General features: G+C 47.8%; 1 protein-coding gene across 3 annotated transcripts; it reads right to left on the bottom strand.

The window, feature by feature from the left end:
- Positions 1-10,515: 10,515 nt before the first annotated feature.
- RNH1 (ribonuclease/angiogenin inhibitor 1) lies at positions 10,516-23,472 on the bottom strand. Of its 3 annotated transcripts, none has more exons than XM_012574314.5 (10): positions 23,219-23,472; positions 19,630-19,735; positions 17,821-17,991; positions 15,917-16,087; positions 15,131-15,301; positions 14,192-14,362; positions 13,525-13,695; positions 12,418-12,588; positions 11,506-11,676; positions 10,516-11,289 (listed from the first exon to the last, which is right to left on the bottom strand). In XM_012574314.5, exons 2-10 carry the CDS (start codon positions 19,713-19,715, stop codon positions 11,202-11,204), a joined length of 1,371 nt encoding a protein of 456 aa, XP_012429768.3. In that variant the 5' UTR covers positions 19,716-19,735; positions 23,219-23,472; the 3' UTR covers positions 10,516-11,201. The 3 variants fall into 3 exon arrangements, with proteins under 3 accessions (XP_012429768.3, XP_030129914.2, XP_012429769.3); XM_030274054.4 differs by lacking the exon at positions 23,219-23,472 and adding an exon at positions 21,275-21,455; XM_012574315.5 differs by lacking the exon at positions 23,219-23,472 and adding an exon at positions 21,092-21,224.
- Positions 23,473-24,434: the final 962 nt, after the last annotated feature.

The following is a 24,434-nucleotide window of genomic DNA, read 5'->3' as shown; positions in this document are numbered from 1 at the left end:
TGCAAGCAGCCCTGAGCTGTCACCCATTGCCATGGCCCTGTCTGGAATTTGCACCTTGGAGAGCTGGACACTGGGGACACCTCAGCTCAACTCCAGAGAGCTGGACACTCATCTCTGGGGACACCCCATCGCAGCTCCTGCAACCCCTCCAGCCTGCAGTGCATCACAGCCTTCCTCCACTCTTTCTCATCCTTCTTCCTGCCTGCACAGGACAGGAGCCAGTCCTGTGCTGCCACCCAAAGACATTCTGTAGGGCAAGCAAACATGAGAGGAACTGTGCAAAGATAGGGATGGCTGCAGGGCCTCCCATTTCAACTCAGCACCTCCCCTTCCCTTCCCTTTTCTACTGGCCTCCTTTTACTTGCTTTCCACACCAACAGAAGCCTCTGTGACCTTACTCTTTTATTTTTGTGATGCTCTATGCAAAACCCATCCACGCATTTAACAGATTTCTCGGGAGGTGAAACCTTATATGTCTTGTGACTAGGGCATAGTGGCAGGATTTTTAAGCAGTGCCACTAAGAAAAAATACAAAACAAAGGAAGACTGGTGTTCCAACCCACACCTGCCTGCAGGCAAGTCAGAGGATGGTTCTTTTATGAGGGAATCTGCCACTTTGAAAGCCTGGGAAATCAGTCACAAGACAGGCTGGGAGTATAGGAAATGATAAATGGGTCTCTCTTATCACATCATGACAGTGAAACAGGTGAAAGGAAATTTTAAGCTGTGAAAATCTATTTTTCTTTAATTTATTTTCCCCTATGACACGCAATGAGCATGCCCCAGAAATTCCCAAGGGCAAAAATACATCAAGATTTAGAGACAGACTAAATCGATATGGATGGCAAGAGTATCAGGATTCATTAGAATTAATGTCAGTAAAAATGTCATCAGGTATATTAAACTCCCTGCTTCAGGGTGCAGAAAACATTTGAGCCATTAGATGCAGCTGGAGTGGGGACAAGAAGGGTGGGGAGGCAGATCCAGCTTCAGCCCTCCCTGAGGATCCATGGCAGGTTCCTGCAGCAGGAGGATGATGTGAGGTAGGCACATGTCCGGTGTGTCTCACACCGCTGTTCCCTTGGACACGGAGACAGGGCAGGGCCCCACAGCCACGACCACCTTGGTGCTGCCAGGTTCTTGCCCTGCCAGTGCAGGGTCCTCGATGCTGGGAGCAGCTTCCTTCCCTGGAGAAATTGCTTCTGCACAGAGATGAAATATGACCCTTGTGTCTTCAGCACAGGAGAGGTGCCAGTGGTCAGTTTGGGGATGGCTGTACTGCTATAGAAAGCCTCTGTCTGGTATTTCAGAGTAGAGTGGTGGAGGATACATTCCCATTACCAACATGTTCTGTGCAAACACAGTAAGGCTCACACCAAGACAGTTTCACTTCAATATCTCCAAAGTCTCTGTTTTCACTTTTACTGTAACAAATATGGAAGTCCTAAGAAGCCAAGCCTGGCAAGCTACTAGGAAAAAAAAATGGTGATGGTTTTCTGAGCTGCTAGAGAGGATCTAAATATAAATTCAAGCTCCCAGCTACATTTCTTGTTTGAGATTAGACAAAGCAATCAATCTTTTAGTGTCTTTTTATCTTCTAATTGTGCATCCATATGGCACACAGCTGAATTCATTCAAGGGATGCTACCTGCCTTTAGGGCCTGTGTTCTTGTGTTTCTGTTCACAATCATGGGCTTTTGGGGAAGTCAGGATTGGGCTCTTATGCTAGCAAAGGGGCTGGTGTCAAGAAGGGAATTTCAGGTGCTTTCTTTTGGTGGTATCACCCTAAAAACCTCTTCTGCTATGGTTCCACCCAGCTAATGACCTAGTACTCTTGAACATCAAGTGGCATTAAGTCACCCTGTCCGCTTTCTCAGACTGCTTTGAATAGGCTGTATGGAGGCCATGACCCCTCTGACCTTGCTGAATCCTGCCCTGCCTCCATGCAAGCTTTGCCAGGGCTGTGTGGAGGGCCAGGAATGCTGGAATCCCCTTGCACAAGGGCACGAACTCTGCCAGCTGCCCACACTTGCTCCATGGTGGCTTGGGGCTGTCACTGCACATGCTCACACACGGCTTCAGCGCTCAGTCACCTCTTTGTGTCCCCCCTCCACAGCTGTTTCTCCAGCATGCAGCCATTTCCCACATCCAGTCCAAGCTCCCTGGCTTTCAGCTTGCTACCCCAGGAAAACTTAGGGGCCAAATCAAAGGGGCTTTGAAATAATGTGCAACTGAACACTTGTCAAGGAACATGATATCTGTAGCAACAAGTGGGAACTGCCACTCAGATTCAGAGCCTCAAGCCATCTAGTCCAGCAGTGCTTTTAGGAGCAGCAATTGCTCCAAAATTGTCATCAATTGCTGGCTGTTCCTGCAAGGAGCAAACATGCCTAAGACCAGAAAAGGAATATGTGGCCCCAGGAAAACCATCAATCCTTGGCTGGTTACACTCCTAGCTAACACCTGGAGAGCTGTGAGCTTGGACCAGCTTTGTAGTACCAGCTTGTCTTTATCCTGCTGGTGGTGCAACTCCAGATTTCTGGGTGACCCCCTTCCCTCTACTTCAGCTGAGCTCCTGGGCACCATGGCATAATGTGGAAAGATGTTCAAAGTATAAAGCCTTCAGTTTCATGCACTTTCTTACTGCCAGCCCATAGTGTCTGCAGATCATGTGCAGGGAATAGTTGGTTAAAAAATGAAACACAGATTTTGGGGAGATCAGTTCCCCCCAACTACATCAATAATGCAGAGCCCAAACATAAAATGTCCAAGAAATTGGTAGAGTACCCATTTGAAAGCTAAAACATTTTGGGGGTTCTGGGCTTTCTGATTGTTTCTGAGCTTTCTGATTGCTGATGGCAATTTTGGGGTTTTATTCATGTTGCAAAGGGCCAGCCTCTCATCTGGCTGTACCGTGAGGCCTTGTGACTTGCCTCACTCTGTTTCTCAGAGGGATAAGAGAAGGAGTCATCTCCAGAAGCCACTACACATTTCTTCTCTGGGCAAGGCACCCTTCTTTATGGCTACTGAGCTCACACCCTGTCTCACTTTCCACTGCAGTGTGTTTTTCTCTATCTTAGCGTCCTGCAGGGAGCAGAGTGATCCCAAAGACTGGTCTGCTGCAGTTCGTCACTACCCATTTTTGCCCTCCTGGACCACACACTGGAGTCTGGGCATGTGGGATGAGACCTGCCTCAGCAGCTGGATCCAGATGGGAAGGTAGGAAGGGAGGCAGGAAGGATGATCCAGTTCTGGTAGTAGGGCAGGAGTCTTAAATTCATGTTGCTGAGGTTCTTGGTCGTGTTGAAGGAGGAGATGGAGGAGGAGCATGGCTTGTTCAGCTCAGTTTGTAACAACTCCACCTAATGAAAATGAAGACAAGAGGAAAAGAGGTATGGATCTTTTATAGTCTGGTCATGTTGAACTTCTCTCCTATTCCTACAATAGTAGTAAGAAAAAAAGGTATGTTTAGACCTGGTGCCTTTGCAGTAGAGCCAGGGGGCCCATGAGGGGTTGTGTGGTACAGCCAGGACTCCTGGCATAAAATGAGCATCTAGTCCTGATTCAGGCAGTGGGAAGAAAGATCTGGAAAGAGCATGGCCTTACTCAGGAGCTGCATGCTGGCTCAGGCTGGACAGTGAATAAAATGCACAGCCCAGCCTGTGCTGCAAGAGGGAAAATAAGCATTGGCTAATTCCCCCACCCCTGGGCATGCAGGACAGGCTCTTTCAGATTTTAATCCCTCTCTTGCTGTGCTTTTCTTTCTGCCCCTGTCTCTTAATCAGAGAGGAGCAGCTGCAATCCTCTAATAGCCTCTAATAGTTTGTTCTTAGCAGCTGTCAGTGGTATTTTGATGCTGCCTCCTCTCTCCTGTTGCTGAGGTGGCTATTTCCCCATTGCAGAGCTGCCTGCCTGGGCTTTCTCCTCCCCACTGAGCCATGGCCAGCTGCAGGAAGGTCACTGGGGATTTGAGGAATTCATTTTCCTGGAAACCACATCCAGCAACCAAGACACGGGTTGGAGTGGGAGAAGAAACTGGATCCATTTGGTCATAGGGGAAGAAAAATTGTGGGAAAGGTTTGCAATTGCTTTTTTTTCAGTGAAAATTTAAGAGATGGATAAAGGAGAAGGAAGTAAATTAAAACTATTGATCAGGTGAGATGAGAGATTTTGCAACAGTTTCCCCAGGACCATGTCTGCCAGTGTTTTCACTTCTTTTAGTCTCACTTCAAAAGCTCTGGAGCTCCCTTTAATGCGCAAGGAAACAAACCAAGGTCCCTGTCCCACACTGTGATACCTCTCCACCATGTTTTGCTTGCATTCCAAAGAGCTCATCTCCTCACTTCCCTGTTCTGCATCTCTCTGACTGATCTAGTCCCGGCCCTGGTGCACACATCGGAAGAGCTTCTGTTGGAATGAAAAAATGAGATTTTCTGATACTTGGATATAAATGGAAGTGCAATGTTGCATGTAAAATATCTTGTGTTTTGCTCCATTCTGTTCTAGGTGATTTTATTGTACTTTGCATCTGTAGTATTTTTGGTCTCCGTTGCACATGTGGTGCACACCTGGCAAGACCTTCTGCTGGAGTGAAAGGGGAATATTTTCTATTACTATGATATAAATGGAATGTAGGAAGGGCTTATGTTTGAGGGAAAGAGCAGGATTTGATATTATTGGGCTAGAAATGGAAGTGAAATGTTCTGTATAAAATATATTGTCTTGGGTTCCTCTCTCTTTTGTGAATAAATTCCAAAAAAGGTCTGCCATTTGGCTGTGTGCCAAATAAGATGGGAACTATTGGGTTGTGATAAGGTGCTTTAGTAAAGCAAAAAAAAAAAACAAAAAACAAAAGTTTTCTTGCACATAAGCATTCATCTCTAATTCCCATCAGTGAGGATGCTCTGGAACGCAAACACTGTAGAATAACAAATGTCCCCTATTCCTTCTCCCTCCCTTAGCTTTTATATCTGAGCTGATGTCATGTAGGTATGGAATACCCGTTTGGTTGCTTTGGGTCAGCTGGCCTGGATGTGTCCTCTCCCAGAACCTTATCCACTCCCAGGCCCTTCATGGGGGAGAAGGAATGCCACAGGAATGGCACTGCTCAGCAGTAGCCAAAATCCAGGTGTGTTATCAACACTCTCCCAGCTCCCATAGCCTCTTTCCTTTTCTGGTAACTCATATAGTGATGCTTCTCAGGTACAAGTCACCTTCTCGGGCACTGTTCCAAAATCTCTGCCTTCTGGCCAGTTCATAACCTCTTCTAGGATTCCTAGGAAATAGGGTTTCCTGTTCGGGCTGGTTGTGTAATCAGTGCTACCCACTTACTCCATCTAGCGCTGGTTATATGAGGTGTTGAGGAAATGTTTCCTTGGAACATCCAGTGTGAGACAGGCAATTGTGGTGCCAAAAGGAGATGCTTCTGTCCCAGCAATTCCTGAGGTGGCTTGAACTCCCTCATAGGCTGCTAATTTCTCTTTTTCAGTGGGAGTATAGTGGGCTTCTGGTCCTCAATAACTCCAGCTCCAAAACTGTAACGCATGACCTTGGGTTTCTCCTGAGGTCCTTTGCCAGAGGCTCCAAGTAAGCCCCTGCTTCCTGACTGCAGTGTAGGATGTATTTTGCACATCTCCATATTCACAGCAGACTCTCTCGTTCCAAACAAACTCATTAACTCACTGTCATTCACCAAAGAGAAATCACTCAGCAAGGAAGGAGCCAGTATTGGTGAAGCCAGGTCAGAACAGGGCAAACGTGAGGAAGGAACAAGGTGGAGAGGCTGCTGCTTCACTAACTCCAGCATAACTGTGGAGGACTGGTGTGTTGGGTGCCTGCTTGGAAAATCCAGCTGAGTCACAATAAGAAGTGCTCCATACCTGCTCCCTTGCAGGTCCTGGGAGCTGCCCAGTGGGCCCACGCAGGACATGAAAGAAAAGCTCTTGAGGGGCTTGCAGGAGAGTAGTTCTAACCCCTTGCTGGACTTGGTGACACCAATCCATATTGACTTGTGAAATCCTTCCAGTGCTGCCAGCCCTTCATGGGCACAGCATAAATGAATGGTCCAAGAGTATGTGCTTTCCACCTGCTTGTGCCATTGCTTTAAAGCTACTTTCTCTATCCAAAGCAGTAGGATTTCCTTTTTTTTTTTTTTTTTTTTTTTTTTTTGGACAAACATATCCTGTAGCAGCTTGATGCCAGCAGTGAATACTCTTTAATCTTTGCACACACTTCTGGAGCTGGATCCATATTCTCAGAAGCACCAAAGCCATTCCATACCCTTTCAGTTCTGGCAGGCCTAAAATCCAGGAACCTAGAAGGGCTTGAAACACTTAGCAGCAATGAGCCATCTTAAAAGCAGGAGTGGTTCTCTCTTTCAGAAGATGATGCTAAATGACATGGAGATTACAGGGCCAAGAACTCTAGATGGAAGTGAGAAAGGATGTAGAACACCATCCTCCTGTGCTTTCCTTCCTCTCTCATCTGGGTTTCAGTCCTTATCCCACCTGGGCTTTGATGAACTTCCCTGAGAAGTCTTCGATCTGTCCCATTTTCTCTCTCCAGCCTCGGAAGCTCTGTTTACTTTCTCTCAAGTGATCCAAATCAAGCCAGATTTCCTCCCCAGAGCATTCATTAGGCGACTCTAACCCTTGTCAGTGGAATTACAGCTATCTTTGATGCTGCTGTAGTTAGGAGGCAGGGCTGCATGCCCTGTGGTGTGTCTAATTTAGATTTGCTTTGCATCCTGTGGCACTGAGCAGGGAATGGATCCCCTGGGAGTCTGATGTGTAGAAAGCAACAAGTCCCCACTGGAGTCAGGGCTGAACAAAACAATCTTCTTTTCCCTCTCTGTGGGAAGTGCCGTGGAGCAAATTCTTTGGTGTTTTATATTCTGATTACCTCTGAGTGCAGCCTCATGTCTTGGTTTGTAGTTGTGGCACGTGAGAGATGAGCTGACACCGCTAACCTGGCTACGAGGAGCTGGTTCAGCTGAGCTGCACCCAGAAGTCATGGAGGCAGGCAGCACTTCCCAGGTAATCCCAACATGGCCTGCAGGGCTCTTCTGTACCCATGAGTAAAGAGGTGCTTTAATCATCTGCCAAGCATAATTGGGGTTGGAACTAAGTGTTTCTGTGAAGTGTAGACAAGGCAGAAGCAACTCAGAGGGGACGTAAAGAAGCTGGGGTGGGCAGTGCTAGGTCTGTGCGCTGTCCCGATGGCACCGGGCTGTTCCTGGTATGTGATAATCACCAGTGAAGTAGGAGATGGAACAGCAGAGGAGGATTTGCCTGAGCTCTATGTAGGGTGCCTGTGCAAGTGACACCTGTGCTGGTACTTTATTTCCCTCTGGGGATATTATGGGCTGGTGTGCACCAGCCTGAGGGCAGCATAGCCTGGCTTAGGACTTTTCCTGAGTGTTTGCTCTGGAACATCTTCAAGGGCTTTGAGGAAGTGCCAACAATTCACCTCTCCCACTGCATACCTGCCTCTAATTGGAAACCAGATAGGCTCTGACACAATATTGGCCAATTAAAATTTCCATCCCCCCCAGCCACATGGTCCTGCATCCCACATGCCACCAATTTGCCCTCTAGCTTGGAAAGGCTTATCATCTGTGCAGTCATCTGACCCAGCAGTTTCTTCCTCTGGCTGGGGGCTGCATTTCCTCTCATAGTGGATGCAGCTGGCTCTAGCTGAGAAAGGCAAGATTAACCTCACATATTCATCAACCTGCCAGTTTGCAAGTCCTTGCCAAGCTGGGAGTGCACAGGACTGGATGGCATTTGTAGTGTGAGTGCCAGAGGAGTGGGCATCACTCAGTCAAGAGAGGGCTGTGATGCTGTGCCCCAAGAGGAAAATGTCCATGGTTCATTTTCAGCTGTGAGGAGGGGAATGGGTAAAGTAGACCAAAATTCTTCTTACCTTATGGGGAGAGGGGCTTTCCTGCCTAGTGGTTTGTTTAGGGTTTTTTCCCATGTTTTTTCCCCTTTAGTAAAAGATGAAATAGAGATGTAGTGGAGGAAGGGGCAGCTGATGAAATTGGCACACAGAAAGGAGAAAATATATTGTAAATGATAGTTGAAAATCACAATGATCTGTGCAAAAGAGGAATTCAGGCAACAAGTAAGTCCCTTTTAGACTATTTTAGTAGAGGTTTGGGAGTGACTCGGATGGCAAGCACTGTTTTCAAAGCAGGGAGCTTTGGTTAACGCTTGACACAGTGGGCTTGACTTCCCCTTTCAGACTCAACTGGAGCACTGTAATTGCTGATAGCATCACTATCATTTGAAGCTGGTACCTGGGGCCTTGTTGTGCTGGAACTCCTTTCCAAAAGGCCCAGGTACCAAGAGAACAGTCAGGGATACCAGGGCAGCCATGACTTGATATTCCAAAGCAAGTAGGAGGTTTGGTTGGGGTATAAACTGTGAGGACAGTAATATTTGTTTAACTGCTTCTGGCAATGTTATATGGAACACTGTGACCTCCCAGCTCAAGATCATATGCTGTGATTAATAAAAAATTACATTTATTGTAGAATCTGAAACTACTAGCAGAAACCTGAAGTTTTACTATAGCCTAAACCACTGTTGCCGTTACGGAGGTCCAAAATACAGGCCTATTTTCTCTGAATTGAAGACCTCTGGAACATGTCTTGTAAAGTACTAATATTTGCTTAAAGTGAGTCATACTTGTATTTCTTAATCTTTTATTTTGGCTGAGTAATTTTGTCCTTAAGCTTCATTGTATGAGGTGAAATTCAGCCCTCACTGGTAGAAAGTCAGTACTTGCAAACCACTCTGTCGGGGGTCCAAGCATTTGCTCTAAGAACTAGGATGTGACTGCAATGTCCCAGGAACTGCTGAGTTCTCCAGCTGTGATCTTGGTATGAGTAAGGCTTTGCCTGCCAGCCTAGTACATAGTCCATATGAAAGGTTTGTGACTCAGTTCCTGACAACTTTAGCTTAAAAAGCTGACTACCCACACATCTAAAATGCAGAAGCAAACTCCTGTGTCTTTTAGCTCTCCCAAGTTCACAGTTGTGACAAGGTTTGTCAGAGAAATGAGCTGGACCAACAAATAGAAGAATAAAACCAAATGAGGTTTATTCAAGTAAGGAATAGAAATCCTTGCTCGAGTGTTGTTTATGAGCACAAGTGTCTCTTGCTACAGTGGCTTGCTCCTGGATCCTGGGATTTCTACCTGCATTTTAGAGCCAAGCACAGGACCTTATGTTGTCCTAAAGCACAGCAGAGGTTCTGAGTGCACAATTTATCTCCATCCTGGGGGAACTGTAGAGCTCTACCAGGCTAGCCTGGTCTGAGATGCCCTGAGCTCATGAGGAGGCAAAATACGGCTCTTGTGGTTTTCCTTGCTGTGGCTGACAGCTGGACATGTGGCATTTGCTGTGGAGACTTTTCCAAATTCTGACTGCATTCTTGGAGGAAATGCAAAGCCACTCTGGGATCAAAGGCAGGCGTGGACTTCACCCCTGGCAGGAGCAGGCTGTCCCAGCTGAATGCCTCCAGTGTGCCCATGGTGGCAGACCCTTCCCAGTGCTCATCTGCCTGTGGGGGAGGAACAGGAGCATTTTCCAGGCAGTGCAGCTGCAGTGCAAGAGAAGAGAGCCCCCTCTCAGGAAGCCAGGATAGGGAAAATCCACTTCTGTTTGCTGTGTCTTTTTAGAGGGCTGTTTTTACACCCTCCCAGATCCTGATTTTTCTGGCTCTCCCTACATATTTCTTTACCCTCTGGAGCCCTGTCTTCTCCCCCAGCATGAAATTAATCTGGGCATCTGTGCATGCCAAATCCAGGAGACACCATGAACTGAAAAGCCTGTTTATGAGTCCCTTAGAATGGTTTTTATTCATGGGGAAGACCAAAGCCAAAAGGAGTGGGGTTTTAGCATTTTGGCCAATTATTAGAGATGTGCCTTGAGGAAAAAAACAAATCCTATCCTTCATACCTGCCCGAAGACACAACTAAGCTATTTCTCATGCACCATTTTAAGTTTGTGAAGGCTACTGTAGAAACTGCTTAGGTCAAACCTCCTAGGACAAAGAAAAGCTGGTTGTGGCCTCTACAGGATGAATGTGAGCAGCAAGAAGCAAAGCCTAGAGAACAGCTTTACCTTGGGTGCCACAGAGAATATGCCAGTGAAGAAAACACCAAGTGACCATTCCAGGATGACATATTGGGGAATGGGATTTTTTGGCATTCATCCTGCAAGGCCAGCCAAGGATGATGCCAGGCTTGCCTTCTATATTTTTAAAGCTATATTCATTTTTTTTGTGGTTTAGGTGTGCAGCAGTTGCATTTTCTGTTAGAACAAGGGTTTGTTACAACTCTGGGCATGAAACCCCAGTGTCCCCTGAAAACTGAAATAACTTCTAGGCTTTTTCTTTACCTAAAGCCCTAAGATCTTCTCCTGGCATGTTTCAGCTAGGGAGTAACCATAAACAAATAAGTAAAACCATGTGTTAGTAATGTTGCAGTTCACAAATAACTATGTTGGTCTTAAAGGAGAAATATACAGATATATTTTATTTTTATAAGTAGAAAAATTAAGTATAAAGTTCCTGTAGAACTACTCTTTGCCAGATCAAACATATCAATCATTTAATAATTTCCCATACTAGCAGAAATGCACACAGCATCTTTTGTTTGTAGGAAAATCACTTTTCAAAGGACATGAATTTGACATTACACAGCTGAACAGCTGGTCATTTCTTTTTTTTTTAGTGCCTTGGCCACCACTGCTTTTCCAAGAACTCTTTTAGGGAAAGACAGGGGAGAGCTCAACTTTAGATTTGAAAGCCTTCCCCAGAGACCTATCAAAAGCACCACCCAGTAACAATACAGTGGGTAGTTCTCTTGCCTTGGGAAAGGAGCTCTCTTTAAAGCCCAACTAATTTGTTAGAAGGGATTATAGGATTAAAGAGCTCCTAAAGGCTAGAGACCCACTTCTACAAGACAGTAATTGTTTATTTCAAGGATAGTGATGCTGCAGCTTTCATGAGTCTCAGAGTTAGTACATCCAGAGACGCAGAGAAGGTCTATCAACTCCCCAGACACCCACTCAGGGAATCCACAAATGGTTTTGGTACAAGAATATTCCCTATTAAATTAATTAGTTTTACATATGAAAAGTTCAGATTAAGAAGAGGACATTGCTTTGACGTTGTTCTGCAGGCAGTCACCTCTCATGAAATGATCTTCACTTCAGGCTTGGACTCTTCCAAGGCTCTCAGTTCATCATCCACTTCAGAACTCCACAAAATGTCATACAAACTACACCAAAACAAAAAGGCAAGCGAGATTTAGTGAGCATCCTCCTGTTAAGGAAAGAGAAAAATGCACAGCTGGCCAGTATGAGAAGGTCATATCCCAGGAAGGGCCACATCTAGGTTTAAGAGCAGCCAGAAATTGGCTTTACAGCCCAGGACTCCCTTAGTCTCTCACCAGTGCCAGCCTCCCACCCCTGCCAGGGCTACCACCATCTCTTACATTAACTGCTGCACGTTGCAGCTGGGCTTCTTCAAGGCTTCACAGATCTTCCTGATGCCTTCGTCTTCCAGAGGGTTGTAGCTCAGGTCCAGCTCAGTGAGGCACTGCTTGGTGGCCATGGCGGTGGCGAGGGTGGCACAGCAGCCTGCTGTCAGGTCACAGTTTCCCAGCCTGCAGGGAGAGGAGGGAGAGACCAGCACGGTGAGCCCTGGCTCCAGGAAGCCCTGCCCACACCCGGGCAGCAGGTGTGGACATCCCCAGCACGGACCAGAGATCCTGGCAAAGATGGCACCTCCGAGACATCAGCAGGGGCTGGCCTGTGGTCTTGGCACAGAGGCAGCTGCCCTCGTGGTGACTGCTGAACACCTCAAAGGCCTCCCTAAAGCATAACAGCGTGTGGCTATGAGCACAGAAGGAACCCACTGAAGTTTTTCCCAATTTCACCATCATGCATCATCTTCTCTTACACTTGGAGACTTGCAGCCACCTCTCTAAAGAGGGTAACTGAGGCCTCTCAGTTGATGACCAAGTAGCTTTAAGTGGTCAAAAGACACTTTCTGGGACAGACTTAGAAGTTTTACTGATGTCTCCCATGACCCGTCTGCTTCGCTCACTCACTGTGAATTTAAGCATCAGAGCACAGCTCTGGCTTCTGTGCAACTGCATGGAGAGAACAAGCACAGGGCCCTGAGCATCACATAGCCCAGAGCTGGGCCCAGCTGGGAAGGGAACAGGCCCATGGGGAAGGCAAATCCCATCCCAGGGCTGGAGGTGATGCTCTAGCTGGCTGCCTGCTCCTTCTAGTGAGGCTGGACCAGCACTTGTGCTGGCACCTATAAGGACCATGAAGTAGAAGACAAAGGGTGAATTCAGACAGCAAGAGAGAAGACAACTTCTGAGAGTGCACCTTACCATAGGGACTGGATGTTGCAGTTGGGGTGCATCAGCCCTTCACACAACAGCTCCACACCTGCATCTCCCAGCTTGTTCTCGCCTATGTGCAGTACTTTCAGGTGCTTGTTGGTGCTGAGAGCAGAGCTGACAGCCTTGCAGCAAGCAGTGGTGAGCCCACACTCCCTAACCCTGCAAGGCAAAAGTGAGATGAGATCCAGGTGGGACACCTAGAGTCTATCAGGCACTGTTCACTTCTTTACATTTATTTAACAGGAGCCCAGACAGTGGGAACAGAGGAAGCAGGGCTTTCCTGCAGTCACTGTACTCCTCTCAATGTCTATCTGCTCAGTCCTTTCTAGGCAGCACCTCTCCCACCCTTTATGTGGGATGTCTGTCTTGGAGTGTGCACCTAGGAAAGGCACCTGCCCAAGAAGCACAGCAACAAAGAAGGATGAAGTGTCTTCCTCTGACAGTTACTGTTGGCTCCACTGTGCACTCCTGAGGCACCCCATTGACTTCCAGGCCACCAGGGCAGGGGAACAACCCAGCTGGGGCAGGAGCTGAATCTCCAATGCAGGAAAATTCAAATTCTAAGTGAAAGAACAAATTTCCTCTCCTAGACCATTCTAGCCTAAAAGGTAAGACAATCAACAGAACAGGATGATGAGAAATGTTTAATGTCACTAGAGCTTTCTTTTGTCTCATCAGTGAGAGAGTTTAGCTCCAGTGGACAGCCTGAGATACCTGATCACAGCACTCATTTTGCTATTTCATCAGGCCTTACAGACTTCAAAGTCTCTTAACTATCATTTGTTGCATGATAAAACAATTAATTAAAAGCTCTGCAAGTGATGCTTGGTTTCCTTTTGGTTGTAACAGGATAACTGTTATGGGGCACATCTTCAAAGTATCTACGAGTTTAGAAATACAAATCCTTTTGAAGTCCTTAAGTCTAGAAAAGCTCTTTTTAACTCTATAAATCCTTTCAGTAACAACCAGCAGGATTTGCTTATGGAACCATCACAAATGAGGATCTATCTGGGTGGGCATTACTTCACCTTACATCTTTCTTCAGTGAGGCCTCCAAAGAAGGCAGCATATATGTGAAACTTGACAGCAGCTCACCATAGCTCCTGAAGCTTAGATTTGGGATCCTTGAGTGCCTGACACAGCATTTCCATCCCTGAGTCTCTCAGGTTATTGTCTATCAGACTGATCTCTGTGAGGGTCTCCTTTGTACTGATGAGTCTGGAGAGATCTTTACAGCTAGCACTTGTGAGATCACAATCCCATAACCTGCAGGGAAGAACAAAATGTTATTTTCTCCCAATAATTACTTAGATTAGAAAAGAGAGTCCTGTTTTAGTATTCTGAATTTCTGGTTACATTGTCTCATTTTCTTGTATCCTTTCATACATCATACCACACAGCTTCCTCCTTTCCTTACTTTCCACTTGCTGCACCAAAAGCTCTGTTTGTAGCACACACAAAAAAAAAAGAAACAGAAATAGACAATTCTAGTAGACAGCTAACTCAACTGGAAGTCAAGACAATGCCATCATAAACTTCTATTTGCCCTCTCACCAGTATTTGATCCAAGTAATTTCAGTGTGGTCTTACTTGTTCATTGTGTTCTCCATCCAGTTTTTGGGAATTAACTAATTTGCAGCTGAGACACTTTATTGACCATAAAGGGTAAATGAGAAATTTCCACTTTGGAGCACACCAGCAACACAACCTAAACAGCTCAGAAACTGCAGAAGGGATATAAGAAACCTCTGCCCACCCTTACCACAACTTCTGGATTTTGCAGCTAGGATGCATCAGTCCCTGGCATAGCAGAGCCAGACCAGAGTCGCCGATCTTGTTGTCCCCCACAGAAAGATCCATCAGAGATGACTTGTTCCTGAGAACAGCACTAATCTCCATACAGCTGTCCCTGGTTATGCCACAGTTCTCCAGGCTGCAGGAAAAAGCACAGTTGGAGTTGCTGCTCCACACCCACTGTGTTAAGATACACCCCGATACCCCAGTTCAGACTGAGAAGGGTCCTTGCTGCAAACCAGTGCAGCTCGTACTGCCACATCCTGCAAGGTTCAGAGAAGATACTGATGTCCAAGATGGGACTCTGGGTGAGGTAACACAGTGCTCCTGCATTTCATGAGGCTGCAGAGCACTTTGACCCAGCCATTCATATGCATTAATGCAAGGATTGTTCTTGCCAAACTTCCCTTTTTATCAGTTAGCCTTTTTAAGAGGAACTTTTGGCAGCATCATGCAGTGGGTCCCTGGTGAGCCAACCCCTGCTGCACCTCAGGGGCAAGATAAAATGAATTGTGCTTTTCCCAGAAAGCCCTTCATGGGCTTTACCACAGAAATGAGACCAAACCCAGCACCTTTGTTTTGTAGCAAAAAAAGGTCTCTGAATAAGTATACTCAACAGGCTGGTAATTCCAGTTTAAGAACTAGAGCCACTGAGGGTGATTGTTCCTCTGCTCTGACACACAGGTGAGCAGTCTCCTTTAGTAAGTGGTGGTTTAACTTGGGAGTGCCACAAACGCCAAAACTGAAAGCTCCAGACATTTGTGTGCAGTTTCCAGTTACATAAATCTGAGCCAGCAAAAATCTGGCCTACATTTCAGGCATTCCTGACAACAATTTTTCCTGTCCTGTGGATGGTATGACTAGCAGCAGCACTAGTTGCCATTAGAGATGACGAGCTCTTCCTTACTGTAGTAACTCAAGGTTGCAGCTTGCCTCCACCAGACCCTGGCACAGCTGTTTTACAGCTGTATCTCCCAGCGTGTTGTTGCTCAGGCTGAGCTCCTTCAGGGTGGGCTTGCTTTGCAGAGCAGCATTGAGAGCTTCCACAATATCAGCTGTGAGTTCACAGTACTCCAGCCTGCAAGAAAAAAAGAAGTCCAGGCAAAAAGACAACCCTCCTTACACATTCTGCTACCAACAAGAATCAGCCGAGCCTGGTGTTGAGATCAGGCAATGCATAAAACCAGAGATAACTGTAAGTTTTTGACAGCATCTCTCTGCTCACTTCAAGAAATGTTAATTCTTAAACTAGATCCCAGGGGACCCTAGCAAGACCAATTTTTACATTAGGCCTCCATTAAACCAGTGTATAGGCAACTTGGAGGACAGGGCTGAGCTCTGCACTGCAACACCATCAAGAGCTTCCGCTCTGTGCCTGCCCAGGGAGAGCTGGCTGCAAATATACCCAGATCCTGCTCAGTCATGAAACAAGGACCAAGGGCAGCAGAATCTGATGTTTCCTGGGCATCTGAGAGGTCTTGCATTTACAGCCACCACTGCCAGGAGGGCTAAACAGAGCCTATGGGAACAGACACCTGACTTCCAAACCCACAAGATCCACCAGCATGAATAAATATGACAATTTCAGGTAAAACAAGAACAAAGCCACACTTGGCAACAAAACTCCTGCCCGTGTCAAGGGAAAAGCAAGCATGGCCTGTTTGATGACCGAAAAAGCCCAGTGACTACTTACTGCAGTTTCTGCAGCTTACAGCTGGGGTTCATCATCCCTTGGCACAGGACCTTCACTCCAGCAGTTCCCAGTCTGTTATCCCCTACATGCAGCTCTGTCAGGGATGGCTGGGCACTGAGCACGGAGCGCAGGGTCTCACAGCAGGCACTCGTCAGATTGCAGTTTTGCAGCCTGCAGGAGAGAGGCAACAGGGGAGAGGGAAATGCACTCCTAGAATTACAGAGGCTCTTCTCAGAAAGGTTTATCTGCTATGGTTGGAGCTCGGAAAAGACACCACAGCTCTGATGGTGCATAAGCCTCTAGGAAGTGGTTTGTCCAGGTTAGGACCATTATTTTACAGTTGTGCTATAATATTTTATCAACTACACCTGTGCCACAAAAGAATAGCTTGCATGCTTCCTTCAGTGTAATCACTCATACAGCATCTCCAGCAGAGTAAGGATTCACCCTACAGGTTTCTCCACAACTGGTTTATAGATGTGGTTTAAATATGAGGAGGCTGACCCCAGAGATAAAGCAAAGGCATCTTATGATTTCTTGCCCCCTCTAGAAATGTGCAGGGAGGTTTGACTTGGGTTTGGTTGCTCTTTTATTTCCTCTTATTCTTTATATTCCTCTTACTTCCTTTTTATTTGGTTTCTCTTTTATTTAAGGCACTTTAGCAGAACCCCAAAAATGGCCAAATTTATTTCTCCAGAACTGAAAAACACTAATCCAGGCTGTTACTTGAGCATGTGGAGAAGTCTGAAGCCTAGGGCGAACTCTGAAAAATTACCTAAGTCTTTCAGTACAGAGTACCACAGTTACTTCTTGAAGGACCATCAGAGAGCTGCAGTTTCATCAGCTTCACAGTCAACTTTTTTTCTATTTTCCTGAGTCCACATTGCACGGGGCACAGGGACTTTAATAGCTGATCTAAAAGGCAAATGATTTTTACAAGGTAGTGTCCTGAGGATCCCAGATTCCCTCAGGAGCTGGAGGACTCCTGCACCCTGCAGAAGAGATTCTGGACAGGGAAGGCAGAAGCCCTCTTTGAGGGCTTCTGAGGAGCAGCGGCAGCAGGCACTGGCTCTGACTAAAGCTCCTACACCAGGGCTGCTGAGGGAAGCCCAGTAATGCTGTAATGTGGTGGGTGCCTCTATAAAATGCCTCCCAGAGCCAGGGAACTCTCCAGTCTGCTGCATTCTGAGGATTGCTGAATGATGATGGATCCTGGGCTAGCACCACCACTCCCAGGAGTTCAACCTCAAAGGCATCTGATGCGAGTCCTTCACTGAATTTGAGGGGAATTTTCCACAGGTGAGCACCTTGTACATACTCCTTTAGGTTTGTGTGCTTGTGAGTGGGAATATGCTAAAGCAAATGGACTGTGACTGTTGCTGTCCTGAATTATTAAGTACATTAGATATATGTTTGGCCTGTGAGTTACGGTTGCATTATAGTAAATTCTATATGAACCTTTGTTAAATTTTTTAACTCAAGCTATTAATCAAGTGCTGTTAAGCTGATTAACAATTTAAATTGTTAAATTTAACTTTTAATTTAAAAATTAAAAGTTAAAACTTTCAGGTCTAAAGTGTTGGTCCAGTCCAGAACTCAGTTTAGGATTCTCAACCTTGGAATTCAAAAGGACTGTCTTCTTTATTCACCCTTTCCTGTCCTGACCCTTCCCCCAGCCTCCATGTAGATAATTCTTCAGTTGACATTGGTTATCAACTTTAGATTTTTGTTTGCTTTTTCTCTGTGTACTTTAACCATCTAATAAGTAGTAGAGTGAACCTTGTCAACAAATTGTTGTGCTTTCACTTTTATATAAAACTTGCCTTTGCCATTGGTTCTTTAAGAGACCTCACAACACTCATTTGTGACAGCATGATAGAGCAAGACAATCAGTGGAGCTTTACCATAACTTCTGTAGGCTACAGCTTGGTGTCAGCAACCCTTTACACAGGTATTCAACACCGGCATCTCCCAGCTCATTGTTGTTCAGCTTCAGCTCTGTGAGGAATGGATTAGTATTGATGATGGAAGAGAGATCCTTGCAGTTACTGCTGGAGAGATTGCAGTCATCCAACCTGAAAGACAAGGAGAGAAGGAGCACTTTAGACCTCAAAGTTGCTCTGCTCTCCCTGGCTGGAGCACTGTTCATGAAAGCAGAGTGGGCAATGTTCCTGCGGTTCTTGGGATGACTCCATAAGTATATACAGGACCTGCTGGGTGTTGCATGGCCCAAAACAAGGTGTGCTCTGGGCTGCACCACCGGACGGGCTGGAGGGCAGCTTCCCAAGCCTTGCTCCTCTTCTGTGCTGCACAGAGGAGAGCACAAATCATCCCCCTACAGCTGGAGGCAGCACCTCCACTTAAATAGTGACAGGACAAACCATCTGCCAGCTTACAGGCTGTCAGACTGGTTCTGCACTGAGAACTGCAGCCAGCCCCAGAGACACCCATCAGCAGGTTGATGTCTTGCAGGTGAATCATGCTGGTTTGCACCATCTCCCTCCAGCAGGAATCTCGGCACACAAACCCTGAGTTTGCTGTTCGGGAGCAGCTTTCCACATGGGACATCAGCATTCTTCTAGGTGCTGCTAAATGGATGAAGATGAATTTAATTGAAAGGAGAGCCAAGGAAAGGATCAGGACCACGGGACAGCCAGGGAGGTATAGAGGGAGGTAGAAAAGACACAGAGCAAAAAGAAGGTGTAATTAAGAACCGTACAGCCCCAGGCACAGCCACAGCCAGAAGTGCCAAAAGTTGCCTGGTCATTTCTCCTTAGACAACAGTATGAAAACTGAGGCTTTAGGAGGGTTCTCCTTCCCTCCCCCAGCAAGAAGACATGACTTCCATGAGATCATGTTCAACACTGATGAAACAATCCCTGCAGCAGTCACCCTTATCCATTGCCTCTGGAGCAGCCCAGCCTCTGCCCAGGAGACAACCATCCCACTGCCTTCTGCCACCCAAGGCAGGCCTTGGGAAGTCAAGGCCAGGCCCATGAAGCTTTGTCTGCAAAAGGCTCCTTTGCAAAACAAAAGGAAGTTGCCCTCACCAGGTTCGATGCCCTCTGAGGCACTGCTGGCATGAAATGGCCCATCCTCTCCAGCCCCAGCAGGATGATGCCATCCCATGAAGTGTGAATTCCCAAACAGCAAAGGGGGAAGATTGCAGTAGCAACTCTTCTGGGCCCTGTCCTACACCTTACAACCCAGGAGATGGTTTCCTCCCATTGCTTGCTCAACAAACAAGGCTGGTACTTCTGAAGGTCAACTGAAAAATTAAAAGCTGATGGTCCAAGGCTTGTGCCTGACTACTGAAGCCAAAATCACTTGACAGCATCGAGCCTGCAACCCAAAGAGTGTGCAACCTAATTAGCACAGAGACATGTCTTGCCCCTCTTGAGAGACAAAGGCAGAATAGCCAAAATAGTGGTCAAATATTTAAATCACACTACCTAGCTGAGCTCTATGGCACACCAAGAAACACGGCAACATTACTTCATACCAAAGGATATTTATCTGTAGTTCAAAAAGCTTTGCAAGAGGATGGGGGTTTATCCACCCTTTAAATTAACTTTCTGGATAAAAATAGGTAGACTCATTCCTGTTGCTGTGCAATTTTTAAGTCCCAGGTCAAACAGTTCTGAAGATGAAAAGCATAGGAGAGAAATGCAACAGTTCTTACTCAAAAGAGAGGGTACACAACTAGTTACTACCTGATGGTTTTGCAGGATTTCATTGTGGTCAGAAGTTCAGCCCATCTAGATGGGCTCATCTCTTCACACTGGATGTCAAGCTCCATTTTGACAGTTGAGATAAGACCTGAAAATTAAAACAAAATAAAACCACCTTTTTTTTAATTGACTGAGAAGGAACAATGTTCTTAAATCCCCCCAGTTTTCAGCCATGAGTCATACTATGCAAAGGGGACAGATTATAATTTTCCAAAACTTGCAAATACCAGTATAAGGCCAAGAGAGTTGGAATGGTTTTGTCTGGGACTTGGGAAGGCGTTCCTCTGAGAGGAAAAAAGCAGAGGAATCCTGAAGAGATACACCAAAAGCCTGTTATCTGGAGGTTGCTTGTGTGAGAATAAGACATTCCCCCTCCACAGGAGCTTAACCAGAAGGAGCTTTATAGGGGCACTGGTGCTACTCACCATGGCACTGTTGAGCCACATAGACACCAAGTTCCAACAGCACACCACACCTTACCCATTGTGGACCCTCAAGCTGTACTTAAAATTGGGGTATTTTTGAGATAATTTGGGTGAATGAGAACGATAAGCATAAGACCTTCCTGGACTCAAATTAAAAATCCTGCTGGACATGTGTCTGTATGTGAGAAGTGGAACTTGTGTGGACGGGAGAAGTGTTCCTCCACAATTTGACATCCAAGGCTTGAAAGATCACTCTGGTCGGGCAAATCCAAGTACAGAGAAGCTGGTAAGTAGAATTTTTTTTTTTTTTTGGGTCTGCAGTAAAACTGCATTTCTGAACTGATGTAAACAGAGCTGTGCAGAACAGCTCCAGATAAACGTGCACAAAAACATGCCAAGGCCAGTAGCTAAGCTCTAGGTTTAGTCTACAAGGGATGGGGTTAAAGGCAGCGCTGTAGTAGGTGACAAAATGTAGCCTTGGTCTCCTGGTTTGGCCAGCATGACTCAGACTATGGGGCATGAAAAAGAAATAATCCCTGAGCTATTCCATCGGAATGTGAGCTGCAGGCAGCCACCGTCTTCCCTCATTCCAGTCCCCCGCTGCCTGCCGCCGTGACATCGCGGGGACCCCAGCCTGGCTTTCCAGAGGCCAGCGCGCACCGGCGCTGCCGTCAGGGCGCGCCCACAACAACCCGGCACCCACGTGGGGAGGGGCTCGGCAGCCGCGGCCGGACCGGGACACGGCGCCAGCGGCAGCGTGAGCTCACCGACGTGCCCGGCCTCGGCCCTTCCCTTCCCTTCCCAACGCGAGCGCTGCCGGGAATCCCGGCCCACGGCCTCCGGGGACCGCACCACAGCCCCACGTGTCGCGGGCTGATGGGGATCGGAGCCAGCGGCGACATGCGAGGGGACAGTGCCAGCCGGACTGTCACAGCCCTCCCCGCGTCGCTCGGGCACTCTCCCGTTTTAGCCGCCCCCGGATCGAGAAAAGGTTCTCCCCGCAGCCCCGAGTTCTGCACCTTCCTGCGAGCCGAGGAGGGATCCCGATCCGTCCGGGGTCCCGGGGAGCGGCCCGGTCCTACCCCGAGGCGCTGCCGCCCCGCCCCGCCGCGCCGCCTCCCGCACCGCAAGCAGCGCTTTTCCCTCCCAGCCTTTCTTCCCTCCCTGCTCCCTCCGGCCCGGCCCGGCTCCCCAGCTCCTACCACCGCGCCGCCACCGCGCAGCTGCCGCCGGCTCCGGCCCGGCTCCGCCTCGTATCGCGGCGGGGAGGAGCAGGATCTGTCTCTCCTCCCCTTTTTCCCTTTCTTCCCCCTTTTCCTCTTTCTCTCCCTTTTTCTTCCTTTTTCCCTCGGTTTTTCCCCTCTCCATTTATTCCTGCCCTCTCTGACACTTAACGCCCTTTCCCCTCTCTTTTCTATTTGTCTTTCCTTTTCTTAATTTTTCCTGACTTCTCCCTGCTTCCCTCTCCCCCTCTTTTCTGACCTTATTTCCTCCTTTCCTCTCTTTTCCCTTCTTTCTTTCCCCCTCCACTCTCCTTTATATGTTTCCTTCATATATCCTTCCTTCCATTTTCCTCACTTCCTTTTTTTTTCACTTTTTACTTTGTCCTTCCTTCCTTCCTTCCTTCCTTCCTTCCTTCCTTCCTTCCTTCCTTCCTTCCTTCCTTCCTTCCTTCCTTCCTTCCTTCCTTCCTTCCTTCCTTCCTTCCTTCCTTCCTTCCTTCCTTCCTTCCTTCCTTCCTTCCTTCCTTCCTTCCTTCCTTCCTTCCTTCCTTCCTTCCTTCCTTCCTCCCTTCCTTCCTCCCTTCCTTCCTCCCTCCCTTCCTCCCTCCCTTCCTCCCTCCCTTCCTTCCTCCCTCCCTTCCTTCCTCCCTTCTTCCCTCCCTTCCCTCTTCCTCCCTCTCTCCTCTTCTCTCTCATTTTTCTCCTTCTTTAACCACTGTATTTTGTTCCTTTTTGTGCCCTCCTTTTTTCTGCTATCTCTCCTCTGTGTCTTTCCTCTTTTTCATCTTCTCACCAACTTCTCTATTTTCGACCTCTTTTCCTCCCTTTCCTTTTACTCCTATATCCTGTTGCCCCTTTTTTTTTCCATCCTCCCTGATCCCCCCTGAGGAGGAGCACTGGGATACACAGGAAACAAGATAGGAGAAATCCCTATCATAAGGGGAAGCACGAAAAGTGGGAGTATCAAACAGAAGATGAGGTAGTGTACCAACCAGCTGAGAGGGCAGCCTTTGCGGTGTGCCAAGACCTGGAGCAAGATGGGAATGCATGCAGGTCACCCAGGGCAGAGGCGCCGTGGCAAGATCTCAGCTAGGGGAGACAAGATTTCCCCAGGGAGCACGGAACTAGGAATTGTTTGAACTGGAAACAACAAAAATATCCTCAGTGGTCTCCCTGACTTCCAGCTTCCAGACAGCTGTGCATGGGGGGCCAGCTCGGAGGGCCTGGCAAGTCCCCGCTCCCCATCCCCGGCACCAGTCTATCCACGACGCATCTTCTATCTGTGTCCCTCTTTAGCGCAACACCGGCAGAGAGCTGCACCTCGCTGGCACAAAGGCCTCTCTCTCTGAGCCCTTTGGAACGAAACCCTGACAGCAGTGGAGGATGGGCGCCTCGGGCTTGTGCTGCTGCCAGGCCTGTTGCGCTCCGGGCTCTCCCCGTGCCACTGCCCCCACCTGACCCCAGTGACCAGCGGCTGTCCCGCACATCCGTCCCGTGGCAGGGCGAGGGTGGCAGCGCTTGGTCAGGGATGGAAGGCATTCGTCATCCCTTGGCTCGGTTCCTCCTCCGCCTGCTGGCTACTCCCTGTCTCCCTCCCTATTGTTTCCCGGTAGTTTTAGCCTCGGTAAAAGCTCATTCAGATTTTCACAAGACCGAACAAAGAAAGGTTGTGAAGTGCCGAGAGGCATTAGGCAACACCCCGACTTGCCTTTCTCCCTCCACCCCCAAGATCTCAGCGTCTCCCCAGTTTTTTCTTCCTACAAACACCCTCTTTCCATAACCCTGCCTCACACAACAGTTCAACTAAGCACAAGCAGCTGTTCCCTACAAAGCAGGGCTTTAAAATGGTTCCGTGCCCCTTCCCGGGAAGCAGGAGGGAAAGTTTCGGGAGTTTCAGAGCCTGCTTTTGCCGCTGGTACGTACCTTGCTGTTGTCGGTTCTGTGCAGCAGCGAGGGGAGCAGAGCCGGCGCCTTCCTGCTGCCGTTACCACGCAACCTCTGCTGTCGTACACATGGTGCCTGCTAGAGGGAGGGAAACAGTTTTGGGCTCTGACGGCTTTTTTCCTCTCGTGGCAGCTCTTCAGAGCCTTGCAGAGCAAGCACGATTATGTCTGGCTTGTGGCTGAGTAAATGGTGCAAAAAGCTCCTGATGGTGACAGAGGCAGCTTTTACTTCTCGCAATGGATTATGTGGCCACTTGCCATGGTTTAGCCCAGAGCAAAGGAGTAGTTGCCACTGAAGGATCCATCCAAAAATGAGACCACCGCAGTGTGGAAATGTGGGTAGAGATGGTGAAGTTTGCCTAGTTTCTCCATTTTCCAGGCAAGCCTGTTCTGCCAGGCTTAGGAATGATGCTGAGCACATTACCTGTCACCTTACCAGGGGGGGCTCTGCATCCCTCTTCCCAGCAGGGGCTAGGGCACAGGCAGTCCCCTGCTTCTGCACAAGCTGAATGCTCACACTGTCTGGAAGGATCCCTTGGGCACAGCCCTTGTTGTGTCTCCCTAAAACTGCCCCTCAGCAGCTAGCATGGACCTCACTCCTACAACCTCCTCCTCCCAAATTCCCACTTGAGGCTCTTCTCCCCCTGAAGGAAAACCCTGCCTTCACTCAAACTGTATTGCACAAAAGTTGTGGGTTGAAGTAACATGCCTTCTTCCCCCATTCTCAATGGTGTGAAGATGAATTAATGTTTCAATAGCCTGCAAATGATCCAGGAGCAGAAGAACAGATTTGTCTTTCCCTTCTGTGGCTGCAGATGCTGACAGAGATGATGGTAGAATGATGGCCTGAGAAACAGAGCCTTTGTTGAGCCACAGGAGAAACACTAGGGCTTTCCCTCCAGCTGCTTTTATTACAATTCTCCTGGAGGAGATGGGAACCAGGAGAGCTCAGTGAGCTAAAACCCGCCTTCCTCAGTGCCCAGAAGAGAGTTGAAAGCCATCTCTTCCCTATTCCCTCTCCGAAAAACAGGATCATCCACACAAAGAATTTGCTAGAACAGTCCTTGTGCTTCTGGGTCTGACCTGAAACCTGCTGAAGCACAGGCAAGAGCTTGGGGATGGCCCGAGCTCCTGGCTTTGGTGCTTGTTAAGATGCTCCCTGGCAGGCAAATGGAGGGGATGCTGTGGCTAGTGAA

The sequence above is a fragment of the Taeniopygia guttata genome, chromosome 5 (genome assembly GCF_048771995.1).
Source record: "Taeniopygia guttata chromosome 5, bTaeGut7.mat, whole genome shotgun sequence".
NCBI lineage: Eukaryota > Metazoa > Chordata > Aves > Passeriformes > Estrildidae > Taeniopygia > Taeniopygia guttata.
The sequence above is the reverse complement of the archived record's forward strand: the minus strand, read 5'-3'. Positions and strand labels throughout refer to the sequence as shown.

Bases quoted from the DNA above. Each gene is read 5' to 3' on its own strand.
- RNH1 (XM_030274054.4), bottom strand. From the start codon at position 21,440: ATGGAGAGGGGAAAAACCGAGGGAAAAAGGAAGAAAAAGGGAGAGAAA. The intron at 19,736-21,274 runs GTAGGAGCTGGG...TTTAATTTTCAG, and splicing joins TGCGCGGTGGCGGCGCGGTG to GTCTTATCTCAACTGTCAAA. The intron at 12,589-13,524 runs GTGAGCTGCTGT...TTTGCCTTGCAG, and splicing joins TCTAAGCTTCAGGAGCTATG to GGTTAGGGAGTGTGGGCTCA.